The 18,291-nt window shown below is 38.0% G+C and overlaps 1 protein-coding gene across 1 annotated transcript in view; it reads right to left on the reverse strand.

Moving 5' to 3' along the window:
- LIX1 (limb and CNS expressed 1) overlaps window positions 1–12,526 on the reverse strand; it is a 47,713-nt gene extending 35,187 nt beyond the window's left edge. Inside the window, exon 1 of the mRNA XM_059062910.2 lies at window positions 11,945–12,526. Within this exon, the coding sequence (XP_058918893.1) occupies window positions 11,945–12,026 (82 nt within the window). The 5' untranslated portion in view covers window positions 12,027–12,526. The remainder of the gene's footprint in view (window positions 1–11,944) is intronic.
- Window positions 12,527–18,291: the final 5,765 nt, after the last annotated feature.

Consider the following 18,291-nt stretch of genomic DNA (forward strand, 5'->3'; position numbering starts at 1 on the left):
TAATGAATTTCATTGCTCCAAATTGTTTTCTCAGACACATGTAATAGACCCTGTTGTGGACTAAACATCTGTGTCTCCCACATATTCATATGTTGAAGTCCTAACCCCTAATATAATGGTATTAGAAAGTGGGGACTTAGGGAGATAGTCAGGTTTAGATGAGATTACGAGGTAGAGCCCCATGATGGGATTGGTGTCCTTATAAGAACAGAGATACCACAGCTTCCTCTCTCTGCCTTGTGAGGACGCAGCAAGAAGGCAGCCATTTGCAAACCAGGAAGAGGGCTCTCTCCAAAGTACTGAGTGTGCCAGCAATTCGATCTTGGAGTTTCCAGCCACCAGACATGTGAGAAATAAATTTCTGTTGTTTAGGTTACCCAGTCTATGGTATTTTGTTACAGCAGCCCAAGCTGACTAAGACAAACCTCTTCAGCAATTTTGAAAATTTTCATATCAACAAGACGACAATTTGCTATGCAGTTTATAGACATTAGTGTGGATACTTTTTTCTTCACTGTGTTTAAAAATCTGAACAGGACAGAGTTTTCAGAGTGGTAACTAGATCCCCAAGCAAGTCTTTCATAAATGAGGTTTTCATTTTCTCCTTCCTCAAGCTTTCTCTTTGATTATAAAGTTCAGCATCAAACTTCACAGAAGGCAGTTGACCAATGAAGACATCCGACAATGTGGAACACTTTGACCATCCAACCTTTGACCCTTTCTAAGAGAAATTCTCAATCAGCTTCAGGAAATGCAGTGTCTTTACTTGTCCTTGAACATATACTGCATATTTTTTCCCTGTGTTTTGGTTCAAGTTCTCTTTCCTATCCTGAGTATTGTTTCTGTCCCTCCCTTCTACCCATCCAATTTACTCTCATAGTTCAGAGGAAATGCCACCTCCTCCATCACGCCTTGCTCACTGGTTCTAGCCCATATGAATGTACTTTTCTGTGCTCTTATTCCATTAGTGGCCCTATGTCTTAGTACTTAATCTCCTATAAGCCATGTAATAAAATAGATGTGGTGCTCCAGGCTAAATTTGTCAAGTCAGACTTGGCTGGACTTACTTCTGGCCAGGGGAATGAAATGCCTTGTGATAACAATTCATCTTATAGAGTACAGTATTATGTTATTTGCCTCACAGCTGACTGATTCTAGAGGGCAGGGACTCTGGTTCATTCTCCTCTGTAGCCTCCTTGGTATCTAGCACAGGACTATTCATCTAGAAGCAGTTGTTGAATTCATTTGGAATCTAAGAAAACTACATATCTGTACTGTGCAACTGAATGAACATACAGAAGATAGGTGAAGGTACTATGATTCATGGAGAGATCAAGACTTCCTTCTAGATAGGAGATTTCTTATATGAACCACCATGGTGCCCACACAGCATGGATGTGGTGGTGGCAGCCATGGCTCAGATGGAGATGGCTGAGGAAGTGCAGAAAGATGAAGCCTGGGCAGAGTAGACATGTGACTGCTAGTTGCTTGCCAGCTCGGGCTTTACCTTCATACCTTCATGATAACTAGGACTTAGGGAAATCCTGAAATGGTAAGTACTTTTGTCTCAGAGTGTCAATTCTAATCCATTTATGTTGACTGCCTGGAGCACTGTGTTGAAAAGGATTTGATAGTAGTCTCTGGGATCAGGAATTGTGTAACAGAACACCACAATTAACCAGCAATGAGGCACTGGTCTATCTGGTAACCCTGTCTTTGACGGTATAGAGTAAAAAAAAAGCAGTCAAAATAGGCCTCTGTTCATAAAGGCTTACAATTTGATTGCAGAAATAATGAATTCATAATATAATTTGTTAACAAAATACTAGACTGCTACATTGTAGAACAGAAATGATTTTAAGGTAATATTTAAAACTTTAAAATTTATGGTACAGTAATTAAATAGATTCAAGGGGAAAAGTAGATAAATGTGAACTGAAAAGGTCAGAAAAAAAATATGCGTAGGGGGACTTCCCTGGTGGCGCAGTGCTTAAGAATCCACCTGCCAATGTAGGGGACACGGGTTCGATCCCTAGTCCAGGAAGATCCCACATGCCACAGAGGAACTAAGCCCGTGCACTACAACTACTGAGCCTGCACTTCAGAGCCTACAAGTCACAACTACTGAACCTGTGCCACAACTACTGAAGCCTGTGCACCCTAGAGCCGGTGCACTGCAACTACTGAGCCCACGAGCCACAACTACTGACGTCCATGTGTCTAGAGCCCATGCTCCGCAACAAGAGAAGCCACTGCAATGAGGGGCTCGCGCACCACGAGGAAGAGTAGTCCCCACCCACCACAACTAGAGAAAGCCTGTGTGCAGCAACGAAGACCCAATGCAGCCAAAACCACATAAATAAATTAATTAAAGAATAAAAATATGCATAGGAGGAGGGCCTAAGCTGAGCCACCTCAGAAAAATGATATTTACAGTGGGATGGGGGAAGGGATAGAAGCTGTGCTCTCAAAGGAGTGAGAGTGGCATTTGACAAAAAGAGTAAGAAAAACAGTAATGCCTCAGCTGTGGAATTATGTATGGGAGCAATAGGGAAGGATGCCATTAGGAAGGGGGTACAATTTGATAAGAGACAGGGTAAGGGGAGTTTGTTTCTTTTAATCATTGGAAATTTATACTACTGTTCTGGTGCCTCAGCTTTACCCAAGTGGGAGAGAAAGGCAGGAACACAGAGTTCCTTGTCTTTTGTCTTTGCCTGAGGTGATGTGCTGCCTGTAGTGGCTCCATTCATGAAGAACAAGGGCACAAATACTTGGAGAGAATGTGCGGTTGCTCTTACGCATCTGGGTGAGCCCAGGAAGAATGTTTCTCTGGGAGGAGCTTGGGCAGAAAATCTCCATGAGGAGTGAGTAGGAGATGAAGCAAGCAAGAGAATGCTCCTTTTGTAGTCTGGAAGGAGGATGAAGCCACTCAGAGGGTTTTTATCCTAAAAACTCCGAGCTTGTCATTTTCATAGACTGGACACGATGAAGATGCTAATAGGGACACATGATATATGTTTTCATATGGGAACTCTGAGATGGAAAGGATGTAAATGCCCCATGGATTATAGAGTGTGTTATACAAGAGTCCTCAAATACAGGCTTTGGTTTGAACACAATAAAATGTGTCCTGCATCTTCTATCTCCACGTTTTATCAACAGGCGGGCAGTTTCCTTACGCAGTTGAAAGCATGGACTCTGGAGCCAGAATGCCTGGGTTTGAATCCTGTCTTTACCACTGTAAGAAACCTACCTAGTGCTCCTGTTCTATCTATAAAATGTAGTACTTACATTACAGGGTTGCTGTAAAGCTTAAAATGGAAAATGCTCAGAATAGAGCTTCACACATAGTAAGCACTAGAGTGTTAGCTATTATTTGTGGTTAGAGAAGGTGAAGGAAGAAAGGAAAAGGCATGATTATATGCTTGCATGTTGCATCTTTGAGACTGACTGTTCTTGTATCGGAAACCATATCATTAAACATTCTAAAAATAGTCTCAAATCTGAAAATTCTCTAATTGGACACATTGTGCTTTTAAATTTATTTCCAAAATATGTGAAGAATTCAGAGATGAAAAAAAAAAGCTCTTTTAATATCATTCACTCTTAAACTCAAAGCTTCATAATGGCCAGAAAATAAATAGATGAAATGCTACATGTCTCAAAATCTGGAGACATGGATGTCTGTCCCAATTTTTCACTTTCTAATAAATGCTAATGGCAATAGAACTGCTCTTAGCAAAAACTACAGAGAGGGGCTAATTCTTATTTGAAATCAATGTTAATGATTGATTGTGCTTCAGGAAAGTAGAAACATAATAGTTCATTGCCCAGTTCAATTACCTAATACGAGGTAAGTCCTTCCTGGAAGACAGTCATTTGTTGGTAATAAAGGGTCTTAACAGTATGTTATGAATGTTATGTTATGAATCTATCAGAAAAAAGAAACAATTTCTTTATGCCTTACGTGAGAAAAAAATTCTAGCTGGGCAAAATTTCCCTTGTCAAAAACAAAGACAAATTGGAAAGGCTACCATTTAAGGATAAACCATTAGGAGGATTTCAAGATGATAAACATATTTTCAAATCGATTCTCTGCCTCCAAACAGATGGATTTTTGTTATGCAATATTTTAATATAATCTTTAAATTACCCTTAGCAGGTGATACTTAAAAAAAAGTTAATTAGTATTTTCTATTCTAGCAATTCAATCATGTACAACTTGTTTTTGTCAATGTGATTCCCTAGATTTGTTGAGGAGAAATAGGAAAAGGATCCCCAGATAATTTAAGGAGCAAGCTCAAGGCATGATACCAATTTGCCATTCGTGCAAAATAGGGTACCTTTAGGTCTTGTGCTTGGCTTGGCTAACTCCAGGACACTGACCAACAGAGCCAGCTGTCTAAACATTTATAACCATCCTCAGGCTTTGACAAGTTTTGACCAGGCTAATGGAATCTTGCTGACACAGCTTGTGTGTTGTGTACAATATGTAGGAATCTTGGGCCCCTTCTTCTTTTCTGTAGATACTCTTTCAAAGGTAGTCACAGCCACACAACAGAGCTGAGACAGCTAAGAGTCTTGCTTTGTTCCCAGCATTATTTTCTTTTAGTAATGCTCCAGAGTCAGTGCCTAGCTCCTTCAGCAGCTGGGAAGCTGGTTGTTTCTTTTGTTTGCTTTTTCTTTTCTTCTGGTCTGGTCCCCATTCTCTACTCTGCACTTTCTCTGAGGGAATTAAGATCCTTTGGGTTTTTTTTTTTTTTTTTTTTTTTTTTTTTACAAAATTAACCTCTTGGGAGATTCTCTATAATATGCAAAAAAGTACATCATTCGTTTTGGTTTAATTTTCACCTTTAGACTTTTAAATTGCTGAACTATAAGTCATTTGGGGAGAAATTTAAATAACACTTAAAAAACATCTTTGGATGTACAAGGCAATTTTTTAAGAAGGCAGAGGGGAGAGAATATCAAGGAACAAGAGGGAATCACAAAGACATTAAAATAAAAGGTCATTAAATATATCACAATTGAACAGCAGCAGCAATAGCAGGGCCTGAGCTCCCAAATGTGCTTTATCTGTGCACCATGGTTCAAATGATGTCATCCAACCACAAAAGCTACATAGACTAAAAACTGATGTAATCTACTTAACCAATTAGGAAGTATATATTGATATCTTTCCCATGTGCCATTGGGCACTGACATTGCACTATATTTAAGAGACTTTGTAGGAACGTTGACTTTAGATAACCAAGGATCCAAGATAACAAAAACAAACAAAAAAATCAAACACTGTTACTTTGCTGACCAGTTCTGTTTAGTTAGAATGGTCAAATCTGTGCAAATGTGGCTTTAGGCATGTAACATACCTTCCCCAGGTAGAGTCATTATAAGAAAGCTCTCCATGATCCTGCCAAAGCTATCCAACTAGGGTTTATGTACAAGGCACGGGCAGAGTTTCGCCCTAAAGAGCTTGGTGCACACAGAGTTGTGTGACCCAGAGTTGAGGGTAGACCCTGAGGATGAATATAAGGACTGGCAATCTGAGTCACTGCCAGTGTGGTATATGGGATAATTTGGGCTGCTCTACCAAGGCCAACCTGAGGCAGTGTTCTGGGGAAGTTGCCTGAGGTGGTAGTGTTTATTTTCACAGCCCATCCTTCTTCCATGTTGTCTCCTGTTTCATGGGGCTGTCAACTTAACCCTGCATGCAATTAGGCTGTGATTAAGGTGTCAATGGATGATGGTTTAGAAAGTCCCAGTACCACTTATTTCATCATATTTCACTTGACAATGGGAAAAATCTTCCCCCTTATTGTGAGGGAGAAAATAAACAAATCAGCCACCGGAAAAGTCTGTGGTGCACCTGCTAGGTGCCTGGCCCTGTGGGAGACACCTTGGGGGTTACACAGAAGTACAAGGTATGGCTTTGCCCTCCTGGGACTTCCAACTTAGGTGTGGACAAAAACATGCCAGCAAAACTATAACTCATAGTACAGAGGCACATGAGAAAAATGTAAACTACACTATACAGCCCATAAGTGTGAAAGGGGTGGTGACTAGATGATGTGTTCCCACAGCTGCATTAATGGGATGAGATCAAAATAGGGATAAACTGATTATCATCCCAGTAGAAAAAAAAAAAAAAAGCAAAACCATAATTCAAACAGTATTCTAAGGACACCAGAGAGAGAATGTAGAAAACTACAGGCAGTGTAATAATTGCCTATTTTGTCATTATTAAACTTTCAGTAGGATTCTTTTTTTTTTCCTTTTTCTTTTAAAATAGGATTTTTAAAACTGCCTTGACAGACTAAACTTATATGAGCATTTGAACATGGAAGAAAAGAAATAAGAGCCTTTGGGGTTAAAACAGCAATATGAAATGTATTAAATAAAGAAGATTCTTTTATGAAAGGCTTCTAAAGTTGTCTTACATTTCTTAAATCAATCTGTAGCACATAATCAGTAAAACCGTATCATTTAAACAGAAAAATCATAACTTAGAAACTCACCCTTGTGCAGCTGTATCCTATTATGAGCTGTAACTTAACACATGAGTTTCAGAAGTTGTTAAAGTTGAGTTCAGGCTAACAAATCTTAACTGTTAAAAAAAAAGCCTATGGTGAGATGAGACAACAGACCATGAAGAGGCACCAGATTCAATCACAGGATGGGTGTCACTCATATTTTATTTTGATTTGTTAAATCTTATTTATTAAGAAATAAATGTATTAGGACAGATATGGCCATTAAGTGATCAAGAAGCCACTTCTTTTTTTCCATTTTGAAAAATTTTCCTCTGGCACTAAGACTTTTAGTATTTAAACTCTGCCAAATGTATCTACTGAAAAAAGGAGAACAGTGCTTATGCCACAGATAGCTCAAATGAAATCTGCATTTCTCTTTTAGTATAAATTCAAATAAAAATAGTTGTGTCCTGTAATAGATAAAGTAAAACTAGCTTTTGAATAGGCTTTTTCAGTAGAATGGACATCCAGTTTAGATGCTAAAATTATCAGAGTTCAAATTATTGTAATTAAGATGCCATCATTAATCCAAAATGAGCTAGCAAGCAGTGGAGTTTTGTTTTTTGGGGTTTTTTATAACAATACTTCACTTTTAAAAAAAAATAAATTTATTTATTTATTTTTGGCTGCACTGGGTCTATTGCTGCACACGGGCTTTCTCTAGTTGCAGAGAGTGGGGGCTACTCTTCCTTGTGGTGCGTGGGCTTCATCATTGCTGTGGCTTCTCTTGTTGTGGAGCATGGACTCTAGGCACGTGGGCTCAGCAGTTGTGGCACATGGGCTTAGTTGCTCCGTGGCATGTGGAATCTTCCCGGACCAGGGATCGAATCCATGTCCCCACCATTGGCAGGTGGATTCTTGATCACTGAGCCGCCAGGGAAGTCCCTGTTTTTTGTTTTTTAACCATGCTCTTTCTAGCACACTTTTTGTGGTGGAATGCAATACAATACGTGTAGGAATTTTACTGCACAAGTGCCTTCATCCCTCACATCCTACTCCATTCCTTTATGTGAATTGCAAAAACCATAAATGTATCATCAAATTTATAGATTTTAGATAACTACTCTAAAAAGCATGGGATGGGGAAAATACTTGACTCCTGAGAATTCTTCCTCTCTTGCATTCCATACAGCCAGATTCATGATTACTAAGATGTTTTTAATAGCTCTATAGTATGGTCCAATTTTTCCAAAGGGTAAAAATGTACTTTTTGAAGTATTCACCTAACTGGTATAAATACAACCTTTCATGAAGAAAATGTCTCCTCAAATGGAAAAGCTAATGTACTTCAAATATGTGAGAAATTTTTCTTCTAATTGTGCAATGTTTAGTTAAATGTTCCACAGTATTTTTTCATTATAAAATTTTGGGAAACATTAGTGAAATCTAACACTTCACTTTATAAATCTGTGCTAGAAACCAACATGTTCTCATGGCTTTAATGACAGCTAAGATAGTTTTTAACTATCTGAAAAAGTTTGCCTTGATTTTGGCCTTTATTTAGTGAAAGTGGTTTCTCCCTGTAGGCATGTATTGCATCTTGCCTGAATGGGCAAAAGGATTCTTGCTGTGAAAAATCTGCAATTCTCTCCAGCTTAGTATCAGGAAGTATACCTGCAGCAGATGTCAATATAATCTTTCCCCAATACAACATGAGGCCATACACTTCCAGAACTAATCTACGATCACTGCTAACTCTAATGGACCCTTGTTGCTTACACTTGAGTGTGACTCCACTTGCCTTCTCAGCCTTGTCTGCACCTCCCCTGATGCATTGTTCCTGTATTGCCTAATCTGCCTTTGGACAAACTGTTGTCTCTCCTCAAAAATGCCCTTCCCTTATTACTCTCCTGTTCAGATATGCCTATTTAATGGGCTCTCTCCATACACCCAGAAGAGTCCATTTCAGTTCCATCTCTGTTTTCCTAACAGATACTGCCATGACAGCACAAATGACATGGTAATGTAACACCTCTGAGAGGCAATGTCTTGCAATGGCTAAAGGTGAGAGGTTGGAAGATAGAATTTGAATCCTGGCTCTATCATTTTATTAGGTGTGGCCTTGGGCAAGTCACCTTAACCTCCACAGGCCTCAGTTCTCTCACCTATAAAATCAATAGTACCTATGTTATTGGCTTGCTGTGAAGGGTAAATGTTCTTAGCATAGTGCCTTAATCACACGATGAGGACTGACAGCTTAGCATTACTATTAATGCATGAAGGAGGATCCCAAGATGGCAGATAAGCATATTATGCTCTTGTAATTTGAGTTAATGCTCAGAGTAGGATCTGAAAGTGCAGACATCTTGAAATCATGGGGCGGTGATTTCCTTTGGGAAAGCATGTGAGAAATTGTTAAACAGGGGCAAACAGATAGTAAGCTCACACACAAACTCTCAAAAGAGCTGACAAGGGCTGCTTTCAGGACAGCTCATCTTTGGTTGTGACACATGACACATGAAAAGAAATTGGATGTTGCACAAAGCCAAGAATGAAGGGCAACATGGATATATGCCTTAATTTCTCTGCAAAGAGATTCTGTCTGGTGGTAGAGATTTCCAGAGATACTTGTTACAAAATGGAGAGATTTAGGTGGTGGAGAACAGTCCAGTGTCAGCTTGATGAGCAAATTACAAAACTGAGAGCCCACCTCATTTTAAATTTCTTTCCATTATTTTTCATTTGAAATGCAAAATAGAGAAAAAGGGGAAAATGTCATGAAATTTCCTTTCAGGAAAGAAAATAAAAAACAAATTACAACTTTTGCCAGATGAACACCTGTCTAAAACAAATGAGAGGTTTAATGCATTACAAAATGCCACTTGGAGGGCCTCCTTGGCTGAGAAAAACATTCATATTTTATTTCCTTAAATGAATGTAACTATCCCCATGTGCATCGGTCTCAGACCAGAAAACTCTCTGGGTACTTTTCCTGACCAACTTGAAGAGAAAATTCAATTTACTATTGCTTGTTTTTAAAGAAATCAAAAGCCAAGGGAGGGCAACAAATTAATCAAATGATCGTTTACATTCCTTGTATTAAATGTTTCTGAAGAATAAAGAGAAAAGAACTGCCTTTGCATCATAGAAGAGAAATTTAGAAAAACACTTTTAGAATGTTATTATTATTTTTTTATGCTCCTTTGTTCAACTGTGCATGGTTTTAAGCATTGTTGAATTGGCTTTTCATCTTGTAGGAAAGCAAGGTAGCAATTTTTCTTAAGGAATTGGCAGTGATGTGTTCAAGTGCTGAGTTCTTTCCTTCTGGCAAAAAGAGACTGGCCTGGGGTGGGGGAAGAGGAGACAAGAGTGACTAGGAGAGGAGGCTGCTTAGAACCTGCTATTCAAGGTTTGATAGCAGCTTTTTACAGGCTGTGTAAAGCAGGACTGTGGTGGCAGCAACTTATGGGTGTGCCAAAGAAAATGAGTCCACGTGCTAAACCCTGGCACATGCATGGTAGGTTGCCGAGGCATGGCATAGGCCCTAGGCAGACTTGTGATGTCTGCCCCAGAAAGTAAGTGAAACTGTTCCCATTTATTCCATGAGGATGGTGAGTGGTTGGATGTTTGGATATCATAAAAACCCCTGGCACAGAAATCTGCCATTTGGCTTACTTTCATTTAGGCATTTTTCAGATCAGATACACCTGAAGGGAGAGGCTCAGAAGTTAAAATTCACACCTATTACACCTATTAAACCATGCAAGCAATTGCAGAGTGGCAGCCCATTCTAGGGTAAGCAGGCAATGCTATCTGATGAAATTTTAAGTTCTATGTTAAGGAATGAAATATATAAAACAGGACACTTCTTTGCTTTTCCATATAAAAGAGTTCCCACAAAGTCCTGGATGATGGAAACTAACGAATGTTTTATTTTAATCCTTTTCTGTTTTATTCTCTCTGGTAAACTGTAAACAATTGCTGGGATTTAGTTCAGTTCAAAAAGTGGGCCATATAATTTCAGATTAAATGTCTTAAATTCACAATGAACTCAGTGAAAAATTTCACCTCTATTTCCATTTACTGTTTCTACTACTCAAACCCTCACCACATGATCCCTGGTCCTCTACAGTTTATCCAAAGTCTTAGGCAGGTCAAGATCCTTTTTACCCTTCACTAGTGAATTCAGTGCTATTGTAGGAGAGAGGCATTCTTTCCTCCCCTTTTCACTTTAAAAAAACATGCCAAACCTGAATAGACTCCAGGCTAGACTGGGGGAGGGAGTGATTTTTATTAGTTGTAACATAGCTATTGACACATGCTTGAAGACAATATTTAAAAGAAAGCAAGAAAGTAAGAAAGCAAGAGAAAGAGTAAGCGGAGTAAGAAAGCAAAATAAAGAAAGGAAGAGAAAAAAGGAAAAAGAAAGCAGGCTTTCACTTTATGCCTTAGTGGGCAAATGGGTTACAATTTAATTTCTAAGAAGAAAATTTTACAGAATAAAATTGCCTAACATTTCTTTCTCTTCATCACACATATGAGAAATACAAACTAAAAGGACATCTGGAAACGAACATTATTCAGCAATCAGAAAGCAAAAATACAAACCATTGATGTTTTGATGGACACAAACATACGAGATTCACAAAGAAGAAAGCTGTAATTTATTGAAGTTAAAAAAAAAAATTCCATATGCATTTTACCTTTTGGGCAGTTCCATAGCAAAGTTCTGTTTCAGAAGCCCTTTGTAATATGAAACCCACTGTAGATAAGATACAAGGTGAAGATAGTCTGTTTTGCAGCAGCAGGAAATCAAATTGGTTCCAGAAACGAAGTTACATGATAAATGGTCTAATAGTATTGCTAGAATTGGAAATCTTGATTGAATTATTTTTCATAACCATTAAAAAAAGATTTTGAAATAACTTTGCCATAGCTGTTTAAATTTTTTTGGGGGGAGGGGAGGGCGTTGTTGCAGAAGTGGGAAGACTTCTCATTTTACTGGCCTTTTAACTGAAGTGTTATACTTTGTTATCAAAATTTAAGAGCTCAGTGGTGATTTATTAACTTGTTTGCAACAAAAATATTTATGGTATGGAGGATTAAACAGGTAAAAAAAGAGATACTTTATTAACATATTCAAGGTATTTTTAGTTTTAATCCTAGTACCAATCAGTCTTGATTTATTTAAAAATCATCTGGAAAAGTTCATTAAGTCTTAGGCGAACCTTAGATTTTCAGACAGACTTCTAATCGGTTAATGAGATATATCACTGACAAAATATCCCAGCGACTGATACCCGTAGGTGAAATGAAATTATTCTGTCTGAAGTCAGGAACAAGTTAAATACCACTTAGACCACAGCACACGACTACAGAGATTTAGGAGAAAACATACTTAAATAGGATGTGACTAGACCTTTAGGACTATTTTCTAAAAAAAGTCAAAAAACGTTTTTCCCTTCAGTACTTACAGTCTTTGAAGACTAGAGCCGGGTCTCTGTGAGGCAAGACTTGGGCAATGATGTGTCTCAAGGATTCCAAGGTTCTGTCCATCTTGGGTCTGCCTGTGCGAGCCTGCTGCACAGTGTCCTCATGCCTGAATTTTTGCAGTGCTGGTCTGAATTTGTGCAGCTCATTGATGCACAGGATTACCAAAGAATCTCTTTTAACATCTGCCAATCAGACATTTCCCAGAATCTAAAGACCCCTCAGGGGGCCCTCCTCCCAGGCTCACTTATCTTTGTTGTATGCTGAGCTAATTAGCTCAAAAGGCTGGCTGACAGGCGGGTTCCCATTGCTTCTTCTGTTAAACACACCCACCTACAGGCTAGCTGGGGAAGCTCACTAATCATGGGAACTGCTTTCCTCTCCAACCAGATTTTGCCCAAATGGTGTGCAGCTTTCTGACTTCCGTATTTCTTTTGGTCACTCTATTTCTCAACAAAGTTTCCTTAGTAGCAAAGGAGTTTCCAGCTCAGGACTTCCAGCTCAGAATCAGTATAATCTAAATTCTTCTCGGTAAAGAAGTGCTGTAAAGATTGTGGATGTAGCCAGGCACCAGATCATGTATTGCATTTGAACTCAGGAGCATCTCTTTGGGAGCCAAGTGTTTAATTTTTTCACCCACCCAAATTATAGTCACTTTTGATGGGCAGAGTGGCAGGTAAAATCTTAGTCTGTGTTTTGACTTGCTTGGGAACATTTGTTTCCCTCTTTATCCTTCGAGGCAAATCGTTCCCAAGATTGACTTTAATGAATTCTGATATCATTCACTTCCTTTCATAACTTTTTATATTAAAAAACTTCAGGAGAAGTAAAAATATATTTTTCAAATAATATAGGTGGTTATGAAAATATCTGAAGAAAACAAAGCTGCTTTTTCTACCGATGTCCTGCACCACTCACAACAATGTTAAATAGTCCTTCCACAGGAGACATATCATAGAATTCTACTGCAGTAATAAGGATTTAAACCAGATGTAAAAGAACTGATTTTAGTGGCTGTAACCTATGTTAGTTGTTGATGGCTTGTTGAGGACTTCGTCACTTTTATTTAAAATATTTTTCCAGGGTAGGCACAGGAGATCGCTTTCCAATACTCAGACTCCGTAATTATGTTGTACTATATGATTAACTGAAACCGGTTCTTTAAAGATTATATAGAGTGTTTTCCATGTGATCAGCTTCTTTGGTTAGTTGGTATTAGTGGTGGGCCTAATAAAAGGAAATAGAAGGAATGAGGCTGTAATTCCTATTATAATGACCATCACCTAGTAAAATGCCCACAGAGTATGCATATGCCACACACACAGGAGACATATAGGGTTGCCTCAGAGTGCAAAGATACTATAAAAAAATAAATTGAAAGAAGTCGCACTTCATAGGGTCCCGAAGTGTACTTTACATGGGCTGTAACAAATAGGAAATTATCAATGTCCTTGCCATCCAGTTCATAATTTAAAAGAGAAAATAGATGGTTTGTAGACAAAAAATTATTATATATTGATTGGATATGAAGCATAAATGAATGCAAATATTTTCAGTGTGATACTGAGTTAGAAACCAAGATATTTTAGGTTCCCATTAGAGGAACAGAAAAAATAATATGGACTTCTCAGAGGAGTGAGACTAATAATATAAAAGTAGAAAAATTAGAGAAATAAGTCTGGGATTTCAATCAATAATGGACTTTTTATGGGCTTAAATTTAATTCCAGTAGTACATAAAGTATTTTGGTTGTGTAGTGTAGTGGAAGGAACACTGAATTTGGGATTAGTAAGATCTAGGACTTGATTTTAGTTATCTGCATAACTTTGAAGAAGTCACTTATCTTCTCTGGACTCAAGAGTCCTCATCTAGAAAATTAAGGGTTTGAGCCAGATGCTCTCTTTCCGATCCAACATCTATGATACTATGGGTATACTACAAATGAGCATAAATACTATCATACTTTTTCTAGCCTTCTGGAAAGTCATATATTTATTTCCTAAAAGCTAGACTGTCTTCAAAGAAATCATTGCTATTCTCATAGTCAACTTCATACACATTCATCAATAGTAAGGGACACATTCATAGAGTGAATTAAAAGATACCACTAAAGCTAACTAAAAGGAAGGGTAAACATTTATTAATAAAACTTATCTTCCACCACCGTAAGATTTTTTTAAAAAGGCAAACTGTGAACATCTGTTTAGAGAACCCCAAAACAGCTTTGCAAAGATAATTTCATAAAGATATCATGATCTTTATTGGGTTATATTTTAAGAAATAATAATAAAAAAAGAATTCGAGAAAGGTGGATATACAACATTCCAATTGGATAGTATATTTTCTTCTTTCTCATTAGGCCCAGTTCTTCAGCAGATGTTTTCTGAAGCCTTTGCATATTCATTTCTTCCTTGTCTGCCCTTAAAGACTTCTTACCTTAAAGTGCTATTGTGAGACTGTCTAGAAAAACAACTCAGTGGTTTCTCACCATTCTCTCTGAAATAGAAAACACCTGATGAAGATGGAAGAGCCTGAGAAATCCCTGTGCAGTGTGCCTGTTTTAGTACATATTCTACAGTTCACACATTAGATTTCACTGTCAAATGCAACCATCTCTAGTCATATGCCAACAGCAAAATGAAAGTATTGAAACAGGGTAGATGACTACAGTGAAAACCAAAATGATATTTTTAGAAATCCTGTTAAGGGTACCACTCAGAAATATGAGAAATGGAATCCAACTGACATATTCAGTGTTCAAAATTTATCACCCAATGGTAAAAGTGGAAGGCTGAGTGCAACAGCACACACAAAGCTCCCAGAGAGTACCAATAATAATACAGATGAGTAATATTCTTGTTGTTAATTAGTTCATTACAGGTAAAAACTGATAAGGAGGCAGGGGCTACCAACTAAAATAACATCCAGAATATTAGAAAACATAATAAATGCAGCCAAGAATAGTCTTCGGTTGGAAACAGGAAGTACCTCCACTATCCTCCTCGCTGTGTCACTTCATACAATGCCTGGCCCTGGAGGAGGAAGATGGGGTAGGTGAAATAGGAGAGTTGGCCTGTTGATGACAGGTCCTGAAAGGTTTTAGCACAAGGTATGCAAACTCCAAAGAGTAGGCTTTAAGTAACTAAGTCTGAGCTTATTTAGAACTATTCAAAACAGAAACAATGGGGAGCAATTGACAGCAGCTCCTTCCAGGTTCCAATGGAGATGGGTGGGGGAACTGGCAGGTCCTAAATACCAGATTGGCGGAAGAGGCTCAGAGCCCTGTGCAATGTTGCTGGGGGCTTGTGGGGAGGGGGGAAAAAGGGCAAGGCTAGGACGAAACTGACTTTACAGGGGTAATGACTAATGACTGTTCAGTGTCAACTTTGTTTAGCCTCATCTAGGAAGAGGCTAGTAGGAGGAATGAAAGGCTGGTTAGCATCAACTTTGTTTACTCTCAACTGCGAAGGAACAAGTAAAAGGAATGAAATGGCTTCTCAGTGTTAATTTGTTTACTCTCAACTGGGAAGAGACCAATGAAATGTTTGAATCAAGGAAGGTATTTATGAGAGGGTCAGTTGGAAAAGCAACTTCAAATTATCAGACAAAAGAAGTTTAAAAACACAGGCAACGTAAAAGAACTTTATCTCAGATATTCGTTCGTTGATATTTTGCTATTTTCAGGAAATCATTATTAAGTACTAACCTGCTGAACTACATGAATAATTAGAAAATTGATAAATCTCCCATTTACAGATTTAAGGGAATGTACATTCTCTCATTTTTATAGAAAATTATGAAAAATGCTTTCCTGAAATAATTTTCCTCCCCACCAGATAAAACCACTAGTGAACTGCCCTTTGTCTTTGCCAGGGCAGTCAGAGAACCTAAAAGCACAATGAAAGTAAACCCTTCATTTATCTGCACCTTCTGTTTCATATAATTTGGGGATCCTGAATGAGCCCACATCATCTTGATTGTTTTGTGTAACCAATAACCCAGCCCAATCTTGGTATTTTGTCTCCAAAGAGAAGTAAAATTGATTCTTCAAGAAATTAATTTAGAGGCCAAAGATATCATTGGAGGAGGCTTTGCTAGTTCACGGGTTAACACTTCCAAGATAAACAGTTATTTAAAGGTGGAGGAATTTGGATGTTCAAATTTACGAGATTGGAGATAATGATGCCAAGCCCTTGGGTCATGAGATATGTGTTCTATGAAAACTGAATTGATTACCTTAACTGTGGCTGGCTGACTTCCAGCATAATAATGTATTTTGAAAAGAAGGGTTAACAATTTTTTTTAGCTTGTTTTTAGAGTGGACTATGCCAGTGGGCTTTGCAACAATGTTTTAATAAATGTTTATCTGATTATTGGTTCCTCTCCCTCTCCTTGCATTTTCTCACAGGACCACCACCCGTACTCCCCCTGCTTCCCTCTTTCCAGGATAGGAATTTATTTTATTGGTTGTTGGGGAAAAAACATATAAGCTGTGGCTATAAAATGATCAGATTCATCTTAAAAGAGTTACCTGAACCCGTTAAACAAAGGTCTAAACTACCCAAGTACACTGGTTTTCCTACCATTCACCTTGCCGGTAGCATGAATTCCATCTTTTCTCTCACTCCCAACCTTATTCAGTCGATGTGACTTTGGAAAAGTAATTTTTACGTCTAAAGATGTTTTCCCATCTCTAAAATAAGAACTCCAGTTTTATTTTTTTTATCTAAAAATAAAAATAAAGATGCGGTCTTCTATAAGAGGCATGCGGGGCGAGGGGGTGAGACACAAGCCTAGTTTACATGGACTAACTAGAGCTACCCTCTTCCTTCTTTAGATAAAATCATGTTTCTGGGGTATGAGTTGTATGAAATGTTTAAACCTTTTGCAACAGTGAGCAAGTTAAAATGAAAATCTAGACTATGAAAAAAATTATATTTGGTTAAAACAAACCTAGGGCAAACGTTTTTGGCTATAAACAAATGACAAAACTGAGATTAGTTGATGGCAATGTTAGGTTCAAGCAAGCCAGTAACTTCACTGCTCTATATATTTTAGATGAAGCTTCCTGTAAAGACTGCATCATTAGTATACTCTTAATTCAATTCAGGCCACACTTATGGATATGCTTACATTAAGATAAAAGCCTTGTGCCCATCCATTTCACACTATAAACTATAATTTCCATTTCACTTCCTATGCAGTCACCACCAGAGCAATGCACTTAGCATGCATCCTGCTGACACAGAAGAAACATTATTTCTTTCCAAATTTGTTTAAAGAAGGAGGGATAGGAAACTGTATAGAAAGGGGGCTTATTTTTCCACAAATTGAAAACTGGAGAAAGACCAAGTTAGACAAAAATACATTCTTCTGATCCTCTCAAGGTACCTCATTAGCCTTGAGCTCAAGGAAAAAGTACTCCCCCAGCACCACCCTGCTTCCCTTCCACCTCCTCTAAACCAGAAATATTCCACTCAGGGCTTCCGTCTACTGAGATGGGTTTCTTGGGCCCGTGAGAAGATGAAAAGCCCTGTTATGGAAAAACAAGTGAAAAAAACCCACCCACTTTCTAAAAATGGAGGAACTTTGTGAAAGATAGGACTCCAAGCCTGGACCTGGTTGTGAGGACTCTCTTTTCTCATATCTCCACGGCACCAGGAAGACAAGTCACAGTCTGTGGACCTTAGTGACTTGTAGAATTTAGACCCCTCGGCCGGAAACAAAGGTCTAAACCACTCGAGTACACTGGTTTTCCTACCATTCACCTTGCTGGTAGCATGAATGCCATCTTTTCTCTCATTCCCAACCTTATTCAGTCGATGTGACTTTGGAAAAGTAATTTTACATCTAAAGATGTTTTCCCATCTCTAAAATAAGAACAAGGCAATAAAGACTATAACTCTAGTATAACAGAGTAGGATTCTATTCCAGGTTGTCTTAATTGGAATACTTAGGCTGACAAGACAAAATGTAACACTTTAGATTCTAGTTTTCCTCCAATCCATTGTCTAACATTGACAAAGTTCCCTTAGTTTTACTCCCTTCTCCTTTTAAAATCAAATACTTGCACTGCTTAAAATCTACAATCACTTTTTCCTAATTCATCAAGTTAAACTTAAAATTTTTCATATATAGGATGGATAAACAACAGTCCTACTGTATAGCACAGGGTACTATATTCAATATCCTGTGATAAATAAGAATGGAAAAGAATGTGAAAAAAAAAATAACTAAGTCACTTTGCTGTACAGCAGAAATTAACACATTGTAAATCAACTATACTTCAATAAAATAAAAATTTTTTTTCAAAATCATCTTTAATTTGGAC

The sequence above is a fragment of the Kogia breviceps genome, chromosome 4 (genome assembly GCF_026419965.1).
Source record: "Kogia breviceps isolate mKogBre1 chromosome 4, mKogBre1 haplotype 1, whole genome shotgun sequence".
Lineage (NCBI taxonomy): Eukaryota > Metazoa > Chordata > Mammalia > Artiodactyla > Physeteridae > Kogia > Kogia breviceps.